The sequence below is a fragment of the Motacilla alba genome, chromosome 15 (genome assembly GCF_015832195.1).
Source record: "Motacilla alba alba isolate MOTALB_02 chromosome 15, Motacilla_alba_V1.0_pri, whole genome shotgun sequence".
NCBI lineage: Eukaryota > Metazoa > Chordata > Aves > Passeriformes > Motacillidae > Motacilla > Motacilla alba.
In genome coordinates, this window is record NC_052030.1 from 12,764,298 (window position 1) to 12,781,796 (window position 17,499).

General features: G+C 45.6%; 1 protein-coding gene across 1 annotated transcript in view; it reads left to right on the forward strand.

The window, feature by feature from the left end:
* Nucleotides 1-2,373: 2,373 nt before the first annotated feature.
* The window catches only part of TMEM132C (transmembrane protein 132C), a 172,423-nt gene continuing 157,297 nt past the window's right edge, over nucleotides 2,374-17,499 (forward strand). The window contains exon 1 of the mRNA XM_038152356.1: nucleotides 2,374-2,759. Within this exon, the coding sequence (XP_038008284.1) occupies nucleotides 2,714-2,759 (46 nt within the window). The 5' untranslated portion in view covers nucleotides 2,374-2,713. The remainder of the gene's footprint in view (nucleotides 2,760-17,499) is intronic.

Consider the following 17,499-nt stretch of genomic DNA (forward strand, 5'->3'; position numbering starts at 1 on the left):
TAGAGATGATTTAAATGGCTTTGATGAATGTGCAGAGACATAACTTGGACTGTATCAAAGGTAGGTAATGACATTTTCTGTATTATTTAGTGTTACAGTTTCCTTTTTCAGGACTCCTTGTATACTGTCCTCTGCCTTCAGACACACTGCTCTGTTTTCATGTTTGGTGCTAATTGAGCTGTTGTCATAAACTGTTCACAGCAACCCATATTTTCATTATAAATGCATTAGGAAAGAAATTAACCTGGGTTCTTCGAGTGTGATTTGTGTACTTAACTCCTTCAGTTGGAAATGCAAGCCTAAACAGATCATCCTAGGCAGAGCTTGTAGTGAAAATTCTGGTACTGAATTACCGTACCTAGAAGGACATGAAATCAAATTTCACAGGAGCAAGAAGAAGTTGTAGCAAAACCTATTCTGTCCAGACTTCTTTAGCATTTTTATCACCTTGTTATTTGACTTCTGCCTCCCATCCATGAGAGTCCCTGCCAATGGACTCAAGGTGCAACTTCCAAAACTTGGTTCTCATGCAAGTAATGCACAGACTCCAGCTCAGATGTGATAAATAGGAGCTCTACTGCCTGTCAGTACTTCTGAATAATCTCGTGTTCCATCTGATTTACATCAGACTGATTTTTTTCCCCCCAATTCAAAGAAGACAGATGTTGGTAGTTTATGAATTATGATAGGATTGGGTTTTGGTCCCTTAGTGAAAGTTGCCTTGGAAAGAAATAGCATTTCTTGTCACCATGGCTGCTTTTTCTTATGAATGAGATGAATTGTCTACATTATCTACAAATTCAAGATATAGGACATAAATGTTTGAGAGCTGCTGTGTTTTACTGTCAGCTGCTGGATTCTTATTTTAAACTCATCCAACAAGTATTTGTAGTGCCTAGTGCAATCTGCAATTAAGCAGAAGAGACTAAAGCAGTTACACATTTTTGAATGAGTTTTTCAACTAGAAACACTTCTTTACACTCTTGTGGGAAAAATTACATTGAAATTGCATCCATATGATATCATCTTTTTGCTTTTTCCACATCTGAATTAGCTGCTACTGACAATAAAATCATGTAAACCATGACAGCACAAAGCATACTCCTGACAAAGTTCTCTGCAGCTCCTCCCTGGATATCTCTGTGCTAGGAACTCTTTCCTGACTTGGCTTATCAAACCAGGGATAATGTCTTGCACCAACAATAGGCTTCTTAGAATCTGCCAAAATATGCTTTACTCATTTTGTTTAGGGTAATCTCTACTAATAAACTTTGACACCTTTTTCAGGAACTGACTGCAGATAGAGCCTTACTGATTTTGGCCAGCTATGGGGGAATGGCTGCATTTGCCTGAAGGATCAGAGCCCGTTTTCTAGGATAAAACCAGCAGATTGGGAATAAGCCATCATTTAAAGAGGTTGCTTTGTCACAGACTGTTCATGGAGGGTTGTTTTCCCTGCTTAGGTGATTTCTGCCCTTAGTATATTTCAAATACTCACTACTTGATACCAAGCTGCCCCTTGCTTGCTGTGTGTAGTAAATACTATCGAAAGTGTGCTTACTGTTGGGCCACAAATATTTACATTTCATTTTTTGCCACAAGAAGGAGGAAAGAGACGCCAGCTATCCAGGATGCCCAGGGGAAAGCATCAAAACTAAAGGAGTAGGGATGAAACGGCTGCCTGAGCGAATTATGTTTGGAAGATGGGACTGAGAACGTGTACAAAAGGCAAAACAAGAGGGCGAGGAGGCGGTGGCGGGGCCTGGCGAAACACAGCTGGGGCAAACACAACCCGGTGGGTTTCCCTCCTCCGGGAGAGGAAGGCGCACAGGGCTCTCTCGTCTTTTGCCAGGGCTCTTTCTTTGCGGTTTGCAGCTTTTACCGAGCGCCGCTGCCCAGAGGGAGCGGAGGCAGCGGGAGCGCCGCGGTGAGGCCGGGCTGGAGCGCTCCGTCCATCGCTCCGCTCCGGGGCTCCGCTCGCTGCCGGGGCCGCTGCCCGGAGCCCCTCGCTGCCGAGGGCCGCTGCCCGGAGCCCCTCGCTGCCGGGGCCGCTGCCCGGAGCCCCTCGCTGCCGGGGCCGCTGCCCGGAGCCCCTCTCAGCCCGGGGCCGCTGCCCGGAGCCCCTCGCTGCCGGGGCCGCTGCCCGGAGCCCCTCTCAGCCCGGGGCCGCTGCCCGGAGTCCCTCTCAGCCCTGCGAGCCCTTCGCCCAGAGCCGCGGTCTCACCGCATCAGCCGCGGGTCCCGCTCCATCGCTGCCTGAGCCGCGAGTCCCCGTCCCCTCACGCCCCTGAGGGTGGGGCTCGGCGGTGCCCCCTCCCTTCATCCATCCCTCCCTCCTTCCCTCCCTCCCGCCTCGCAGGGAAAAGTGTCTGAGCGCGCCGCGGCCCCTCACACGGGCGGGGAGAGCGGCGGAGGGCGCTCGGGGCCGGCGCAGCCGGGCAGCGGCCGTGGGGGACGCGCCAGCCGCGCCGCTTCACGCACCTTCCCCTCCCTTTGCTCACCCGCTTCAAAAGTTTTGTCCGCGGAGCGTCCGCGGTGCCGGCCGGGGCACCCGCCGTGGGCGCCGCCCGTGCCCGCCGGGGTTGGCGCGGAGGGCGCCGCGGGCGCGGAGCGATGGCGCGGGCGGCGGGCGCGGAGAGCTGAGGGCGGAGGAGCCCCCGGAGGAGCCCCGGGGCCGGGCGGGACGTGGCCCGGCGCCTCGGCAGCCCCCGGCATGGCGCGGGCGGCCCGGCTGCTGCTCGGAGCGCTGCTCTGCGGAGGTGAGGAGGGGGCGCGGGGGGCGCGGAGCGGGCACCAGTTGATCGCGCGGCGGCGGCTCCAGCTCCTCGGCGAGCCGGGAGTGCGCTTGTCAGCCGTGTGAACTCAGCTGCCCCTTCCTCCTCTCCCCTCTGCCTTTCCCTTTCAGTCCTGCCGCCGCCTCTCTCTGCTGCTTTCTCTCTCGCCGGTTGTGTGAATGGTGGGAAACCTTGCGAGCTTGCGTTTGTCTGAGAGGAGAAACGGGCGAAGTTTACTTTCGTCCTTACCAGTGATGGTTTTACAGATGCGTGTTAATTGCTGCGTTGTGTTCAAGGAGCGTCTCTGTGGGAGGGGGTGTGCCAGCTCCAGCTTGGAGCGGAATTTGGGCAGCGGGGAAAGCTCCAAGAGCAGCGCGGTGACAGTGTTTGGGAAGAGCGTCCTTTAAATTATATTGGAATCGTGCGGTGTTGGCTCCGGAGCCTGGATGGAAGAGCTGTCACCTGGGTTGGACAAGATGCTCGTTATTTTGATTAAAGGGACAGCTGAGGAACAGGTTTGGCTTAGCGGAGAGGTCATTTGAATGATCTGCTGGTTTTTCTCATCGCTGAACTTGTGTGATGAGAGAGTTCCTTTGATAAAGGCAGATCTCTTCTGAAGTGGCTCGGGGATGCAGACAGTGCATGCTCCCAAGGGGGATTTCTGTGCAGAGTAGTAGGTGACTGCCGTGTCTCAACACTTCTTGTTTTCTTGCTCAGACGAAACATGATGGTTGTGGATGCTTTATTAAACCGTGCCCTCTTCCCCGTCTGGGTGGGAGGGTGTGGGAACTTCCGAAGCTATCTGCAATGCCTGCTGTTGTTGCCATTCCTAGGAATAAAAACATAATTTTGCCCTTTATCCTGCTGGTATTAGTGGTGCTCTTTGACTGTCGTAAGAAGATTACTCCTAAAAGACTCTTCATTGTATGGCTCGCTCCAGCCCTGCCAACCTCTCTCCCAGGGCAGTTGATTGTGGAGGCAGCCGGGAGAGATACAGAAATATCTCAAGGGTGAAGCAAGAGCGCAATCAGGGGCGATTCATGAAAGGACTTTTCCCACCCCAGTCGGCAGGGAAAACAAAGTACTTGGCAGAAAATTGCATGGCCTCTTAATGCCGTTCATTTCGACGTGCATTAAAATTAATGGACAGCCCAGTGACTTGACACGCTCTGAGGGTGCCAGCGTGAAGAGTCTAAAATGCACGTTTCTGTTCTGGTTGCTGTAGCCGGGAGGTGAGAATTAGATCAGCCCCGTGCTCACCTCCAGAGACTGCCCTGGATTAGGGTTTGTGAGGAGAGCCTGGCGTTGTGTGGGGCTGCTCTGATGGTCACCAGCATCCTCTGCCATGAGCGTTCGCACTGGGCTTAGCGTGCTGAGTTAGGCACCAGTGTATGGCACTCCTCTAGCAAGGTATTTGTACAACAGAAATAGGTTATGATTCTTCATAAAGGCAGGAGAAAGTGCTACAGGGAGAGTTTATAAACAACCCAGCTCCTAAAGCCCTGCTGGACCCTGGCTCAGCGTTGTGTCAGCCGTGCAGGAGTGGTGCCCCGGCCAGGCACTGCCTGCAGCTGCTGCTGGGGGCTCGGGGGCTCTGCTGTGCCACAGGAAAAGGCAAAATATTGCTTTCCTTCAGGGAAGAAAAGCAGAGGTTCTGAGCGGGGAATTGGCCCGAGCATTGTTGGGCACTGTATGATTTAGAAAAGACCCACTTAATTAAACTTATTAAATAAGGTGTTTGTATAGTTTCCTGTGGCGCCTTAATGAGCGTTTCATTTGCGCTCCCCTCGTGTATTTGCACTCCCTTTGTTGGCGTGCGAGGATAGTGATTGTTCTTGAGAGCTAAAGTCCAACTAAATGAAAGTCACTTTATAGCTCGCAAGCAAAAACGTTTGTAAATGTGCTGAGAAACTTACTGTTATAGACAAGTTGTCGTTTGCTATTTAAAGAGCCATATTTACTTCTCTAAACTCATTAGCATCGCCTATCAGGCTTGAATTTCTAAGAAAATTCTCACAAAATGTTGCCTTAGGCCTCAGTGTGCCATTATGCTGGGGTTATTATCTGGCCAATAATGTTAATTCATTCAATCTCAAGAAAGAAGCTTGGCATTTAATTTAAGCCATGCCTCTAGTCAGACCAGGATGTATAAAAGTCAGTGTGCAAAAGTGCTCTTGCATTTAGGTGCGAGCACATGTTTTACATACCAATTATGGGATGGCTGCTCCTTAGGTGGAGAGGATGTGTGTGAAATTGTATTTACATAAGTAAATCCCAAGTGTATATATATTCCTTTCAGGAAATGACCTCTTTTCAGCAAAGTGCTAATGCATGTGCTTAAGCCCCTTTATAGCCTATAGGAGGTATTCATGAGCTTGAAGGAAGATTATTTATTTATTTTAATAGCTTTTCTGAGGCAGAGCATAAATCTGAACACACATGTACAGATTTACTTCATTTTGTAATGGGTAGATAAGTGGGGATCTTCATTTTCCTATTAGCAGTGAGCTAGAACAAGGCTCCCAGAAACTGCAAGTACACCGAGCCCTAAAAATGCATTTAAGGATGCCCAGCTAGAGAACTGCATTGTTTGCACAAGCATCTGTAAGAGCAAGAAAGTGTTGAACAGGAGCAGCTGTTCAAGGTGCGTGGAGTTAGCAGGATTTCAGGTACAGAAGCAGCGTTTGAGCCCAAATGCAAACACAGCTGCGCATCCATGGGTTGGCACAGCACCCGCCAGGGTTCTGCTCTGCCCTTCTGCATCCCACAGCCCTGCAGCGCGTCCTTGCTTTGGTTACACTGCAGTGGACACTGAGTGAGGCTCTGGAGTTTGAATGTTGTTTCATCCTGATTTGAATTAATCAAGCAGCGAGGTTTTTTTACATCTTGCTTTGGAAGTTCAGTAGCATGGCATCCCTACTGTTACGGAAAACTTCGTAAATTTCCTTTTTCTCAATTTCATCACGTTAGTGCCAGCCAAGAGCACAGCAGGAACTTGCATTATGTTAAATTATAGCTGCGTGGAGTTTTTATAAGTGGCTAATCTCTCTTCTGGATAGAACCCTTTCAAAATGGAGATAGTGCTATTAATATTCCACTTTACTTTGTTTTCATATTTGGTAGTAGATCAAAGTTTATTAGACACTGTACTTACCTAGTAAAACTCCCAGCAGTTGTACTACAAATGGCTGTTCAAAGCTGCTTCTAAGTGCATGACTGTGATATAAAATATCATCCCTGTAATCGCTTCTCTAATGCATAAATGTGTGTCTGCCTCTTGAATTGCAGAACGAAATATCTGTGGAAAATTAAGTACTAAACAGCACAATGTTATGTTTTCTTAAACGGCCAAATGTTAGTAAATATTGACAAATCCTGTTCATTGGGATGAAGGGATGGGGTTTTATTGTGAATTGGGATTTAGCTCCGTGTTTTTAAACTCTAATCACAAAGGAGAAGTTCAGCACTACTGAAAAGGTGGCTTGTAAGGAATAGCCAGAAACTCTGTGAATAAGGGCAAATTTGCCAAAAGTGTTGGAATACAAACTTTCCTGGTTAGAGTTCTCAAGGTAATGCCCCTCTGCTGTAAGTCTTTCAGAGCTTTTGTGCCCAGGTGTGGTTAAGGTTGTGTCCATCTAAGACAGTTAAATGACAAAAAAGTAAATTAAAGCCTGCCATCTTCAGGGTGTGACCATGCCGTTAAAGAGGTGCCAGAGATTTCTGTGCAGGATCCCACTTTTCTCCAGAGCTTTGGTAAATTTCTTTATTTACTCATAAGCTGCATGCAAGTTTGTGCTGCCACAGCGAGATTTTGGCAGTGGTTCATATCTGGCAGGCTCCACTAGATGTGTCCCAGCTATTCCCAGAGAGACAAAAAGCAAATTATGATAAAAGATGTAAAGTGGTAACAAGCTGAGAGAACTGGGGTGTAAAGACAGCAATGGAAAACCATCCAATAGGGATGTGAAAAAGGTGAACTGAGGATGTTGGGGAAAGCAAATGCATGTTTTGGGTGACTTCCAGTCACACCTGTCCCTCAGCTCGGAGGAGACATTTCCTGTGCAGCAGGGAGAGCTGATTGCACGCAGGAGTGGGTTTGGTGTAAGGGGGGCTGGTAGCAGGAATTGTTCCTGGTCTCTGCTGCCAGGATTGCCACTGCCTTGCTGGTTTTGCCAATCATTTTCTCTCTGTCTCTTATCCTCTGTGATTGCCACTTTGGTGAAAGACTTGACCCTGGTCTGGCCCCCTTGTCCAGTGGGACTTTTTGGTTTGTTTAGTATCTAAACAGTCCAGTGATAAAAATACAGGCGATATTTTGGGATGCTGTAAGGTGTTAGCTTAAGGTATTTGGCTGAAATTTGACTTGCCTCTCCTTCATAGTCATTAGCAATAACTTTCTGGCCAGAAAAGTTGTTTTTGTCTAGTTCAAACTCTTGTCCTGACTTGCTCTTGGAGGCCTGAGTCCTTTATATTTTATTCAGCCTTCCTTACAGACTCAGTACCCTGGCAAAACAGTTTCACAGTGTTCAGCTCTTCAAGCAGTTGTACTGTTTTGTGTTCTGTGGACTGGCTCAGGCTCTAGTGACAGATGTGACCCCTTTGAAACAGGGACGGACAAATGGTGCATTCAAAGTTCATAGCTTCTGCAGTCTCCTCACTCAGAGGTATCTGCTAAAAGCCTGCGGATGCATCTCGCTCTGGAAATAATTTCAGCCCAGCAGTGCCTGTGTTTTAGTTAGCAAATGGAAATACTCTCCCTTTATCTATTTGTTCACATTTTTTTGGGTCAATACACAGCCCCAGGTCAGCATTTTTCTTTTCAGCTGTATCTAGTGAAATGACCCAGTGAGTGTACTCTCCTATTTTCCTTGCTAGTCTAAAGCATATTAATCTGTAGAGCCTGGATTCCATAAACAAAGTGTCATCCCCATCACTAAAATTACTGGCAGCTTTGCAGCCCTGCTCAATTAAGTGAACTTTTCGTTAGGGGAGTACATTTGGGACTAAGTGGTTCTTTCCCATTACACTTAAGAAATGTGCTAATGTCTTCCTGTTGCAGCACTGACATCGTGGGTCAGTACCTTTGTGCTTCCAGACAGCCTTTTTTGGCACTTTTTTTTGCTTGAATAACAGAGCTCATGCGAGTTGTAGTGCCACTGTCATTAGCAAAGCCTGCTCCTAGAACTGTGCAGTCTCAGCAGTGACAGATCCAGCCAGACAAGTCCCCCTAAGTGGACACTTCTATTGTACACTGCTGCAAGAATTTCACCTGATTTTGCCATCCGCTGGTGCTACAAGTGTCATGGGCGAGGTCAAACGGCTTGTTCTTGTTAATCGTTTCTTCTCACATCCTGTTTTTAGTATTCTCCAGTTGTTGTAAAGTTTCTGTCATTTTACAGAAGTGCAGTGTGAAATTTAAAATATTTTTATCATAATTACGTTAGTGGCTGTTGCCAAAATGTGTGTTTGGTGCTTTTAGTTGTGTATTTCTCTATAATACACCACATACACCACCCTGCTGTAAGTGACTTGCCCTTTCCAATACCATGAAGACAACACTAAGCCCAGAAACAGTGGTTTGGAATTTTGACATTTATGAGAAAACTTTGAAGGTAAAACTTGATAAAGTTGCTTATCTATGGAAAAAACCCACCAAAATCAAACTTTGAAATAAGTTTATGCTTTTGGATGGAAAAAAAAGACTTAATTGTTTCCCGAGTATATTTAAAAATCAGATTTTCTGTGCCCAAAGAGGAAATCTGAAGGAAATAAAAGGAAAGCTGATGTCCCCTGATGCTGGTGCAACAGAGGGCTTGAACCATTGGATTCTGCTCATGAACTGCTGCGAGTTGTCCCAGGGTGTAGATGTTGAAATATCCCCACCAATATGTTTGAAGATTTATTGCTTAGGTAACTACTCCAGTTTGCTGCTTGGTACCATTTTTCAAGTGGCAGCTCTTAATTTGAAACTATTTTTGAAACTGGTACAATTTACAAGACAATTTGCTTCTAAAATTGGGCTAACATCCCAAATTTACTTAGATGATTCTCTGGATTTGGTGAACCGTTTCACATAAAGTGACCATTTTGACTTCAAGTGGATATATTCAGATACAAACTGACAGATATTCTGTTAATGTTTTTCTGTAATATTGTACTGCTGTCACAGAAACAAGCTGTGATGAAAAGATTTGTCATTCCTAACAACTTCTGAAAAGCACTGTAACTTTATGTGACCGTTTAATTTTTCCTTCTGGTTAAGAGTGAAAGTTAACTTTTGCAATGTTCATTTCTGTCCTAGTGAAATTCCATTTTCTAACCAGTTGTATTGCCTGAGGGTGCTGTTCCTTACCAGCCTGAGCCAGTGGAAATTGCTGCTGCCAGGTTTCTGCCCTCTCCCAAAGTGAGCTCCTCTCTTTCTGTGTGCCAGCCCTGGCGTGCCTCTAATTCCTCTGGAAACTGCTGCAGGGGAGATAAAGCACATCAAATACAATTTTTATTATTATTTTTTTTTTAATAAAGGGTGAGTTTGTATCACCTTGGGATCAACTTACTGCTTGAATGAGCAAGGGGGGAGGGAGAGCAGAGCTGAGCTGGGTCCTGCAGCCCAGCAGTTGCAGTGGTATGGCTTTAATTTGTCCCTGGGACACTCCAGGAAAACAAGGGATTGTTCTGGGACTTGCTTACATCATATATCCACTGCAGGATATTAAACACTGAGAGGTTAGAGAACATGAGAGGCACTCTGCAAACGATGCAGCTTTGATTTCTCTGTCGGGTGGGGTTTTTTCTCATTTTGCTGGTTCTGTATCGTGTTGAACAAATAAAAGTGAGGCTTGCATTAATACACTGCCATTTCCTCATGCAGGTAGAATGTGCTTTTTGATGCACAAGATAAAACTGATTTCCTGAGCTCAAACCAAACACACACCATCACCACCCCCACAACAAACAAACAAAAAAACCCCAAACCCTGAGGTTCTTGCACTATTATAGCAAACAGGATTAACAGCACTACTTCTATAAGAGTTGTCATTAGGAGAGTTTGGTTTTAGTTTCTTATAAATTCCCCAACCATTAACTGTTTCAGCTGAAGTATTCCGTGCCAAGCATCTGCCTCAGATTGAATCAGTTTTTTTCTTTTCCAGAACTTCAGCCAAGAATTCAGTGGTTTACAAGAACAGAGCTTGTGGAGGGGGCTGAGGGGGGTAGAAACTCTGGATTTTCCTTTGTTTGAACATAGTTGCTGACCTCTTGTTTGGGAAGCACTGATGCCCTGATGAAACATGCCAGGAGGAGACTTGGGAGATTGCTGAGAGAACAGTCCGTGGATGGTTTGATGGGGTGTCAAGTAAGCAAGACTGGAAAGGATAATTTTGCTCATGGCAGGGAAAGAGTCGATGTGTCCTTAGGGGTAAAACCCCTGGCAATTGCTGTGCCCTGGGCATGTACCTGCCAGGGCGAGCTCTGCCCTCCTGGCAGTCCCAGGTGCTCTCTGCAGCAGCCTGGCCTGAGCTGTGGGCAGGGCAGTGCCCATCCTGTGTTTTCCATGCCCTGTCCCTCCAGGATGCTGTCCTGGAGCAGTGCTGGAGGAGAAGCAGAGCTGGGCAGGTGGGCCCAGACCTTCTGTGGTGTCTCCTGCCCCAGGGCCCCTTGTAGCCAGGTGGAAGCTCCCTCCATGGTGGACATGGAGTCAGCCCAGGCTGCTTTGGGACTCAATTACAGTTTTAATTCCTGCTGTCTGCAGCTGAATTACCCCGTCAGTCATTGTGCAGTGCCAGCAGACTCGTGTGGGGACTGCAGCCTGACCAGTGGCCTGTACTTGCTGGGCTGCTGAAGCATGTTTGATTCGTGCACTCGTTTCCAGCCATCGCTGGGTTGGTGCTGTGGGTGTGCTGGTGCAGACAGCAATTACACCTTATCCATCTTCTTTCTTTTAAATTGTTTTTTCACGCCTTGAAGTGGTGTTTTTTTACTTTCTAATTTCATATCTCTCTGGAAACAGCCAGAATGTTTGATTTTTGCACTGTGGAATCAAATGACCTCTCACTCTGCTGGCATGAAATAAAGAGTAGCAAATAGAATAAATAACTACTGTGGGGAAGTTAATATAGTATTGACTCCTGAATACCTGTTAATTTTCACTGATCAGAACATGGGGGAAGAGGGAGATTGAATTTGGCTGCCCCTTAGTGAGGGGTGGATGCCTGCTTATGAATAATATCACCCTAAAAACTCATGAGGGCTTCAGTTTTGCTGCAGATTTATGTAAAACCTTGTAGAGCATCGATTTGTATTACAGCTTTGTCATCCTTCATGGTATACTTTGTTGTTATTCCTTGCATTCCCACATTTGTAATGATGAGTTTAATCTAGGCTTTCTCTGTCTCTGCTCTTTTGGTGGGATGTGAGCTTCGACGTTTCATGGCTCCAGGGGTGCAGCATTGAGCTGTTCAGATGGAGAAGATGCTTCTCTCTGTGCACAGCTGCAATTTGGGATTTGGACTCGCCTCAGACAGCAGAAGGTGGTGCAGCTAGAGAGGGCCCCTCGTTTTCTGGGCAGTGTCTGTGCTGTGAGATGCTTGTTGGGTGACTTTGTGTGTGACGGGCTGTGGCACCAATAGCCGAGGAGAGCTGCACCTGCCTCACCTGAGTGTAAAGGCTCTGCCTCCTGGAAACGCTGATGTGACACTGCTTGAGCTTGGGATCTTCCTTGACTGGGCCTCTCAGCAGGTCTATCCTGCCGTGTCTTCAAATCTTTGTCTTTTAAATGGCCTTATTTTTACAGTTTAAAACAAGAAGTTGTGTTTTATTTGGCAGAGTGACTAATTGCTATATTTTCTATCTTTTATAGGTGCTCAAAAACCAGTGTTTTATGACAGATGTTACTGAGCTCTTACTGTATCAAACGCCTTTGTGCTTCTCTCTTTCATAATTATACCCTTGATAATTCCAGAAAGAAATCTACTAAAGGAATTCAGAAATAGGGAACTGTCTTCCCATGTGTATGAGTGAACATGCTCCCTTGTCATTGCATCACAGAGGGAAGAGCAAGGAATTCTGAATGGTGTTCCCCGTTTTCTGTAATTCTCTCCCCAGAATGTGTTCCCTGTTTTCTGTAATTCTCTCCCCAGAATGTGTTCCCTGTTTTCTGTAATTCTCTCCCCAGCTGTATGTGCAGATGTGCATGCTGAGGTCACCTGTCAGATTTCATTTGTTCATCTGTAAAATGGAAATGGCTACAGCACTTGATTACCTTTTTGTTATCATAATGGGGATAGGAAAAATATTTTTTACTTTGGGGTAAATTGCAAGTTCTTTTTACAAGAGTACCCGCAGCTGACTGGGGAGTACTGTGAATTATTGCTGTTACATTTTTACTGAGGAATGAGCCCAGCCTGATAAAAGATCAGGATCACATGATGGTGCTCAACAATTCACTGCAGGTGCCCATTAGCTACATTTTCATATTGATTCCATAAGCTGATGTGTTGTGCTTTGGAATGTCAGCAAGCTGGTAAAAGGAATTTTTCCAATTGTATGTGACATAATGGAATTAGAATATTCTCCTTTTTCCTTTGGAGAGTCACCAGGAGTCTGGAGATAAAAGGGTGGTGCTGACTGGTCTTGAAAGACAAATGTGGAAGCACCTATAGTGCAAGGTCCATCGGGAAGGTCTTTATTGCATTATAGCCCTACTCAAAGAAACAGAGATTCGTGTGTTGCCGTGGCTATTTCACGGATTAAAGCTGGATATCGCTGTAGTTCAGGCTCAAAGCTTCACAGGTCCTCAAAGCTTCAGGCTTCCATTGAACTTTAGTCTTGGTTTTGAAAATTCATTTAGAATTAAATTAGCTGTAGCGACGAAACTGTGGCACTTTAATAGGAATCATCAGATGACATTTAAACGTGGTCCTGTAGTGCAGTCATGTCAGAACTGGTTTGAGGTAAAAAAAATCATGCCTTTAGGCAATATTGTTCAGGAAAGTCACAAAATGCAAATGGTTCCTTTGAACAGAGCTTACATTGATTTGTTTTTGTTTTGAGAAGAGGAAAAGGATCCACCTTTGTCAGTGGCTGAGATGTGTGAATTGGAATTGAATCTACGATTCTGAATGCCTCTAAAATGTGGGTCCTGATCTAGACCCTGAAATGCCCCTCTCAGCTTTCAGATCAATTCAGCAGTGCATCCAAGCCCGTTCAGGCTGTAGCGATGTTCTGGCCTTTTTATGTGCTTTGTGCCTCTTGCACCTCTTCCCTTCTTTTTTCCTTTAATAAGGGTGTGTCGGACTGCAGCCCTGGTTCTCCAGGGCTTCTTAGTTTCTCTTGACTTTTGCTAGTTCATTATTTTATGACTGTGGACTTTTCTAAATTTAAAGATGAGATTTTAGTGTTAGAACCTGTGCATGAAGACCTGCCAAGACACTGGCACAAGCTGTTGGCTGACAGTTTATTTATCTAACAAGTCGTGGTTGCTTGGTAAATGCCTTCAGCCCATCTTGTGTTCTGTGCAGTTTCCCTTCCAATGAACAAAACTGGATTTGATGTGTCACACATTCATGGTGTTATTCACAGACAGTTAATAGTTTACAATGATATTTTTCCCCCCCAGCATTTATGTATTCCTTTGTTGGAAGAGGTGAAAGTTCAGGATGTCACGTAGAATTTGGCACTGCTAAACCGTGTCAGAGCTGAAGGGATTTTGGAAATTTCTCTCTTTTAGTGACAATTATTCTCTTTATAAGTGATAGGTGCAGTTCAAATAGTACTGTTTCAGTATCCTTCACGAGGGGATGTTTGAAACAATCTGAGTCCATTTGTTCAGCTTATTAAAGGGCATTTAATGCAAATTATTTGGCTGTTACGAGTAGGGGCATTTCAAATGTATGTATCTGTGATTACTTATTTGGTTTTCACCTCTAAAGAAATAAAATGCAACCAGAATTTTCCTTGCTCTGCCCTGTGTCGTGCAGTAGCCTGGCACAGTTTCTGGATGCAGAGAGAAGCTCAGTTTGGGTGGAATTTTGCTCTGGAGTTTTATCAGCACAGCAGTTGGCCATTTCATCTGTGACTTTATCAAATATTAGTTCCTGTGCTGAGAACTCCTGGATGTCAGTGCTCTCTCCAGCTGACACAGCAGGGTGGTACTCAGGGAAGGTGGGAAGGAAGCGCGGTATTTTCACTGCTGCACCGTAGAGTTTGGGTGGTTTGCTTCTTACTGGGGCTTAAAACTCACTTTTGCTTCAATATGCTGGCTCAAGTGATTGTTACTGGTGCTCCAGGGAAGGGCCTTTGCTCAGGAGGGGGATTTGAGTTCCCAGATGCTGGCATCTGCTTTAGAGGGGGCGGATTTGCTCTCGGGGCTGTGGCTGGAAGCGTTTCCGCGTCCTGGACTGGTGGGAACAGTTTAACCTTCCCCGGGTGCTGGTGATGGCAGAGCTGTAATCACAGGGGAGCTTTATTGAACCCAGTTTCTGCTCGGTGGGCACGGGGCTGCAGCTCCTGGTGAGTGCTCAGCGCTTCTTGGGAGCCCATCCCACAGCCTGGGAGACAAAGTAAAGATCCCAAACTGCTCTGTGCTCCAGTGATCACAGGAGAGTCAGGAATGCTTCCAGGGGATAATTCATGTTGATGGGATGTTTTGACTCCCAAAGGACCTTTCTCCTTCCATCTGCAGAGTAAGTTTGTATTTCTGGGCAGCAAACGGGGGTGAAAATCTCTCTTTTCTGTTACCTGTGCTCTGTTTCGTGCATTTGATTATCCAAATATTACTCTAATAAGTTATCCAGCCTTCTTAGAAAACAAGTTGGGAGTTGCCAGCCTCTGCATTTGATTAATTTCTGTTTGTTATTGAAGAAATACACTTGGATTTGTATTGAAATTTACTCTACTAAAAGTGCACAAAATAATAAATAAATAATAAATAGCACTTTACATAAGTACATAATACAGACCCCCGCCTCAACCCCCATTTTATGATTTTTAATTTGCCTCACCACATTTTAGGTTTGAACTCCCTTAACTGAAAATAAAATCAAACAGTGTGAGCTTTTGGGGAACTGTTTTGAGGAACAGAAAATGCAAACCACATGGTACATTCCTGATGTGAAGATTTAGTGGAGAAATCTATTTTCCTTGGGAAAACAAACTCCACTGGGTTTACTAAGTGACATTTCAAAGCAGTTTGAGATGAAAGGAGTGTGGTCTAATTCATTGCATATGTGATATTTCCTAGCGGATAGGTGTTACGTTGAGAAAGAAGCCAGGGGAGTGCAGTAAAACTGAGGGGGGTTTGGTCTGAACTGATCGTTTAAAAGTGAGTGGAATCCCATTTTTCTATCTAAAACGTGGCAGATACCCTTGATCAGAAAGTGACAGAGTGACTGTGCAACACTTTGCACTGTAATGCTTTAGAAATGGGACTGTCTCAAGCTCAAGCCGTTTTAGCTGGGGTTTTTCATGCTGTGTCTTTTCTGACTGACTCAGAAGAGTCTCTGAAGTGGTTCAGTTGTTTCTGAGAACAAAGGCAGCTGGAGAATCCTGAGTTCTAGCCAGCTAGAATCATTTCCAGGAGCAGCACTAGTTGGGTTAAATCCTGTGATTTTCACTTTTGGAGGCAGAGATAGATGGTGTTTTCCTTAATCTCTTTCTGAAGTGATGATGATGTATGAATGCTAGCATTCATTTTTACTAAGTAAGATTCATGACTGCAGATAACTCCTGCAAACATGTCCCTGCATCACAAAAAGGCACATAAAAAGGGGGATGAAAATATTTTGAAGCTTTTGGTCTAATTCCACCAAAAAAAAAATCTATTCAAAGTCGCCAGACTTGTCGAGTCAGAACATTGGGTTTAGTCTGCTCTCAATGCAGAATGGAGGTGGTGCAGCAGCATTATTCTGGAGCCCTGTCTTTGGGGAGCAGTGTGCCTGTGGATGGCAGAGCTGCAGAGGGGTTTTGCTGGGCTGTTCTCTCTGTGAGCCATGGTGGGAGAGCAGCAGAGCTCTCGGTGCCTCCTTCTCCAGGGAGGGGGAAGCACTCAGGGCACACCAAGGGTTAAGGAACAGGTGCTTATCCACAGGCCTGCTGTCTCATTTTGCACACAGGATGGATAGCTTCCTGGGAAAAAATCCCAGTTTTTGGGCTGAAGGAGGGTATTGTCTGCAGGCCTGGGCTCCGTTGGCTCCAGGAGCTGGAGGTGTGGGGCTGGTGGGCTGTGCTGAGCTCTGGGAGCAGCTCAGGCACTCCGTGAGTGGGTGGTGTGGCTGTCACTGCCCTGCACGCTGTCTTGGGGGCAGCGTCCTAGAACACGTCTCCAACAGCCCTGCAGAGACCGCAGCCTTGCTCTCAGGAGCCAAACGCAAGCCACAGAAGGAAGACAGGCAGGGGATATCTGGTCCTAGGCATCTTAAATTTCCTCTCTGCAATTTCCCTTGGCGTTCAGGGCTCCGTTTTCTGAATCCTTTTACCTTCCCTTGCTGTGGCCAGACGTGCTGGGTACCTCTGCAGGTTGGCTTGTGTCTCATGGAAGGAGCAGAGGCTGCAGAAGGACAAAGAAGTTTAGGAACACTCTGGGGGATTATTTTTGGTTCATGTTCCTGCTGCACAGCACTGCACTGGGGGAAAAAGGCACACTTCTGTTCTGCTTTGATTTTTTTTTTTTATAACTGTCCCTAATGTAAACAGGAGATTTGAGCAGAACTTGCACTAATAGTGAATCCTTCAGAAAATCAGGCCACAGGTTTTCTAATTAGGCATCTGTATTAGCAGATGCTTCTGAGAGTGTAGCTGCTAATTTTGCTGTGCTGCACTTCAGCCTTTTAAAATCATGGAAAATTCTGTTCAAGCAAAGGGCTGTGTAAGTAAATGTATTAATATTTCTGAAGAGTGCTGTATGGTACCATGATAAGCTGCCTAAAAAGTTTATCAGAATGTTCATAATTCCGTGCAACACTTGAATATTGTGTCTTGAATGACTGCATGGGGTTATACATAATGCTAAAGAAATGGTGAGCAGCTGTCTGTTCTGTCAGCCTTGCTCACAATTACTCTGGAAGAAATAAATTGTCATTAAAGGCTGGATCTTAATGCATATGTATGTGGGGATGAATTAAGTTTAAGTCTGGATTTCCTTATTACTTTTTTAGTGCTTTCCTTGGCAAACTTAACATTCTTTTTTGTGAAGGAACCTTCTGGCTCATTGTAGGCTATTCCTGCTGCTTTTAATATCCTTTGAGATTGATTCATGAAGTGCCAACATCTTGAGCTGTGGAAAAAGGGTAAGAATCCTAAAGAAAGACCCTGGATACACGAGAATAAATTTGAACTCAGACTCTTTCTGTGCCACTTTGATCTGAAAGAGACATCTTGTGATTCAAAGGAGCTTTGCTGTTAACTAAGACCATGAATTTAGTCAGTTCCATTTTGATTAAAAATGGATAGCATTAGCAAAATATATAAAGACAACATCTGGTTCAAGTTTACTGGAGTGATACTTTGGGAAACCAAAAGAGCTGTGTCTGGTAATCGTTGAGTGTGTCTGTATGTGATAACTGCTTGGAGGAAAAAAATCTCTGTGGCTGGGTGAGCTCGAGAACATTTTTATATCGGTGACGTTCAGTGATTTTGGTGCTGCTTGGTAGAGGATGGGCTGGTGTGTGTCCCTTTCACTGGCTGAGGGTTCAGCACAGAGAGGGAAGATGGAAGTGGAGGATGGGATCCATCA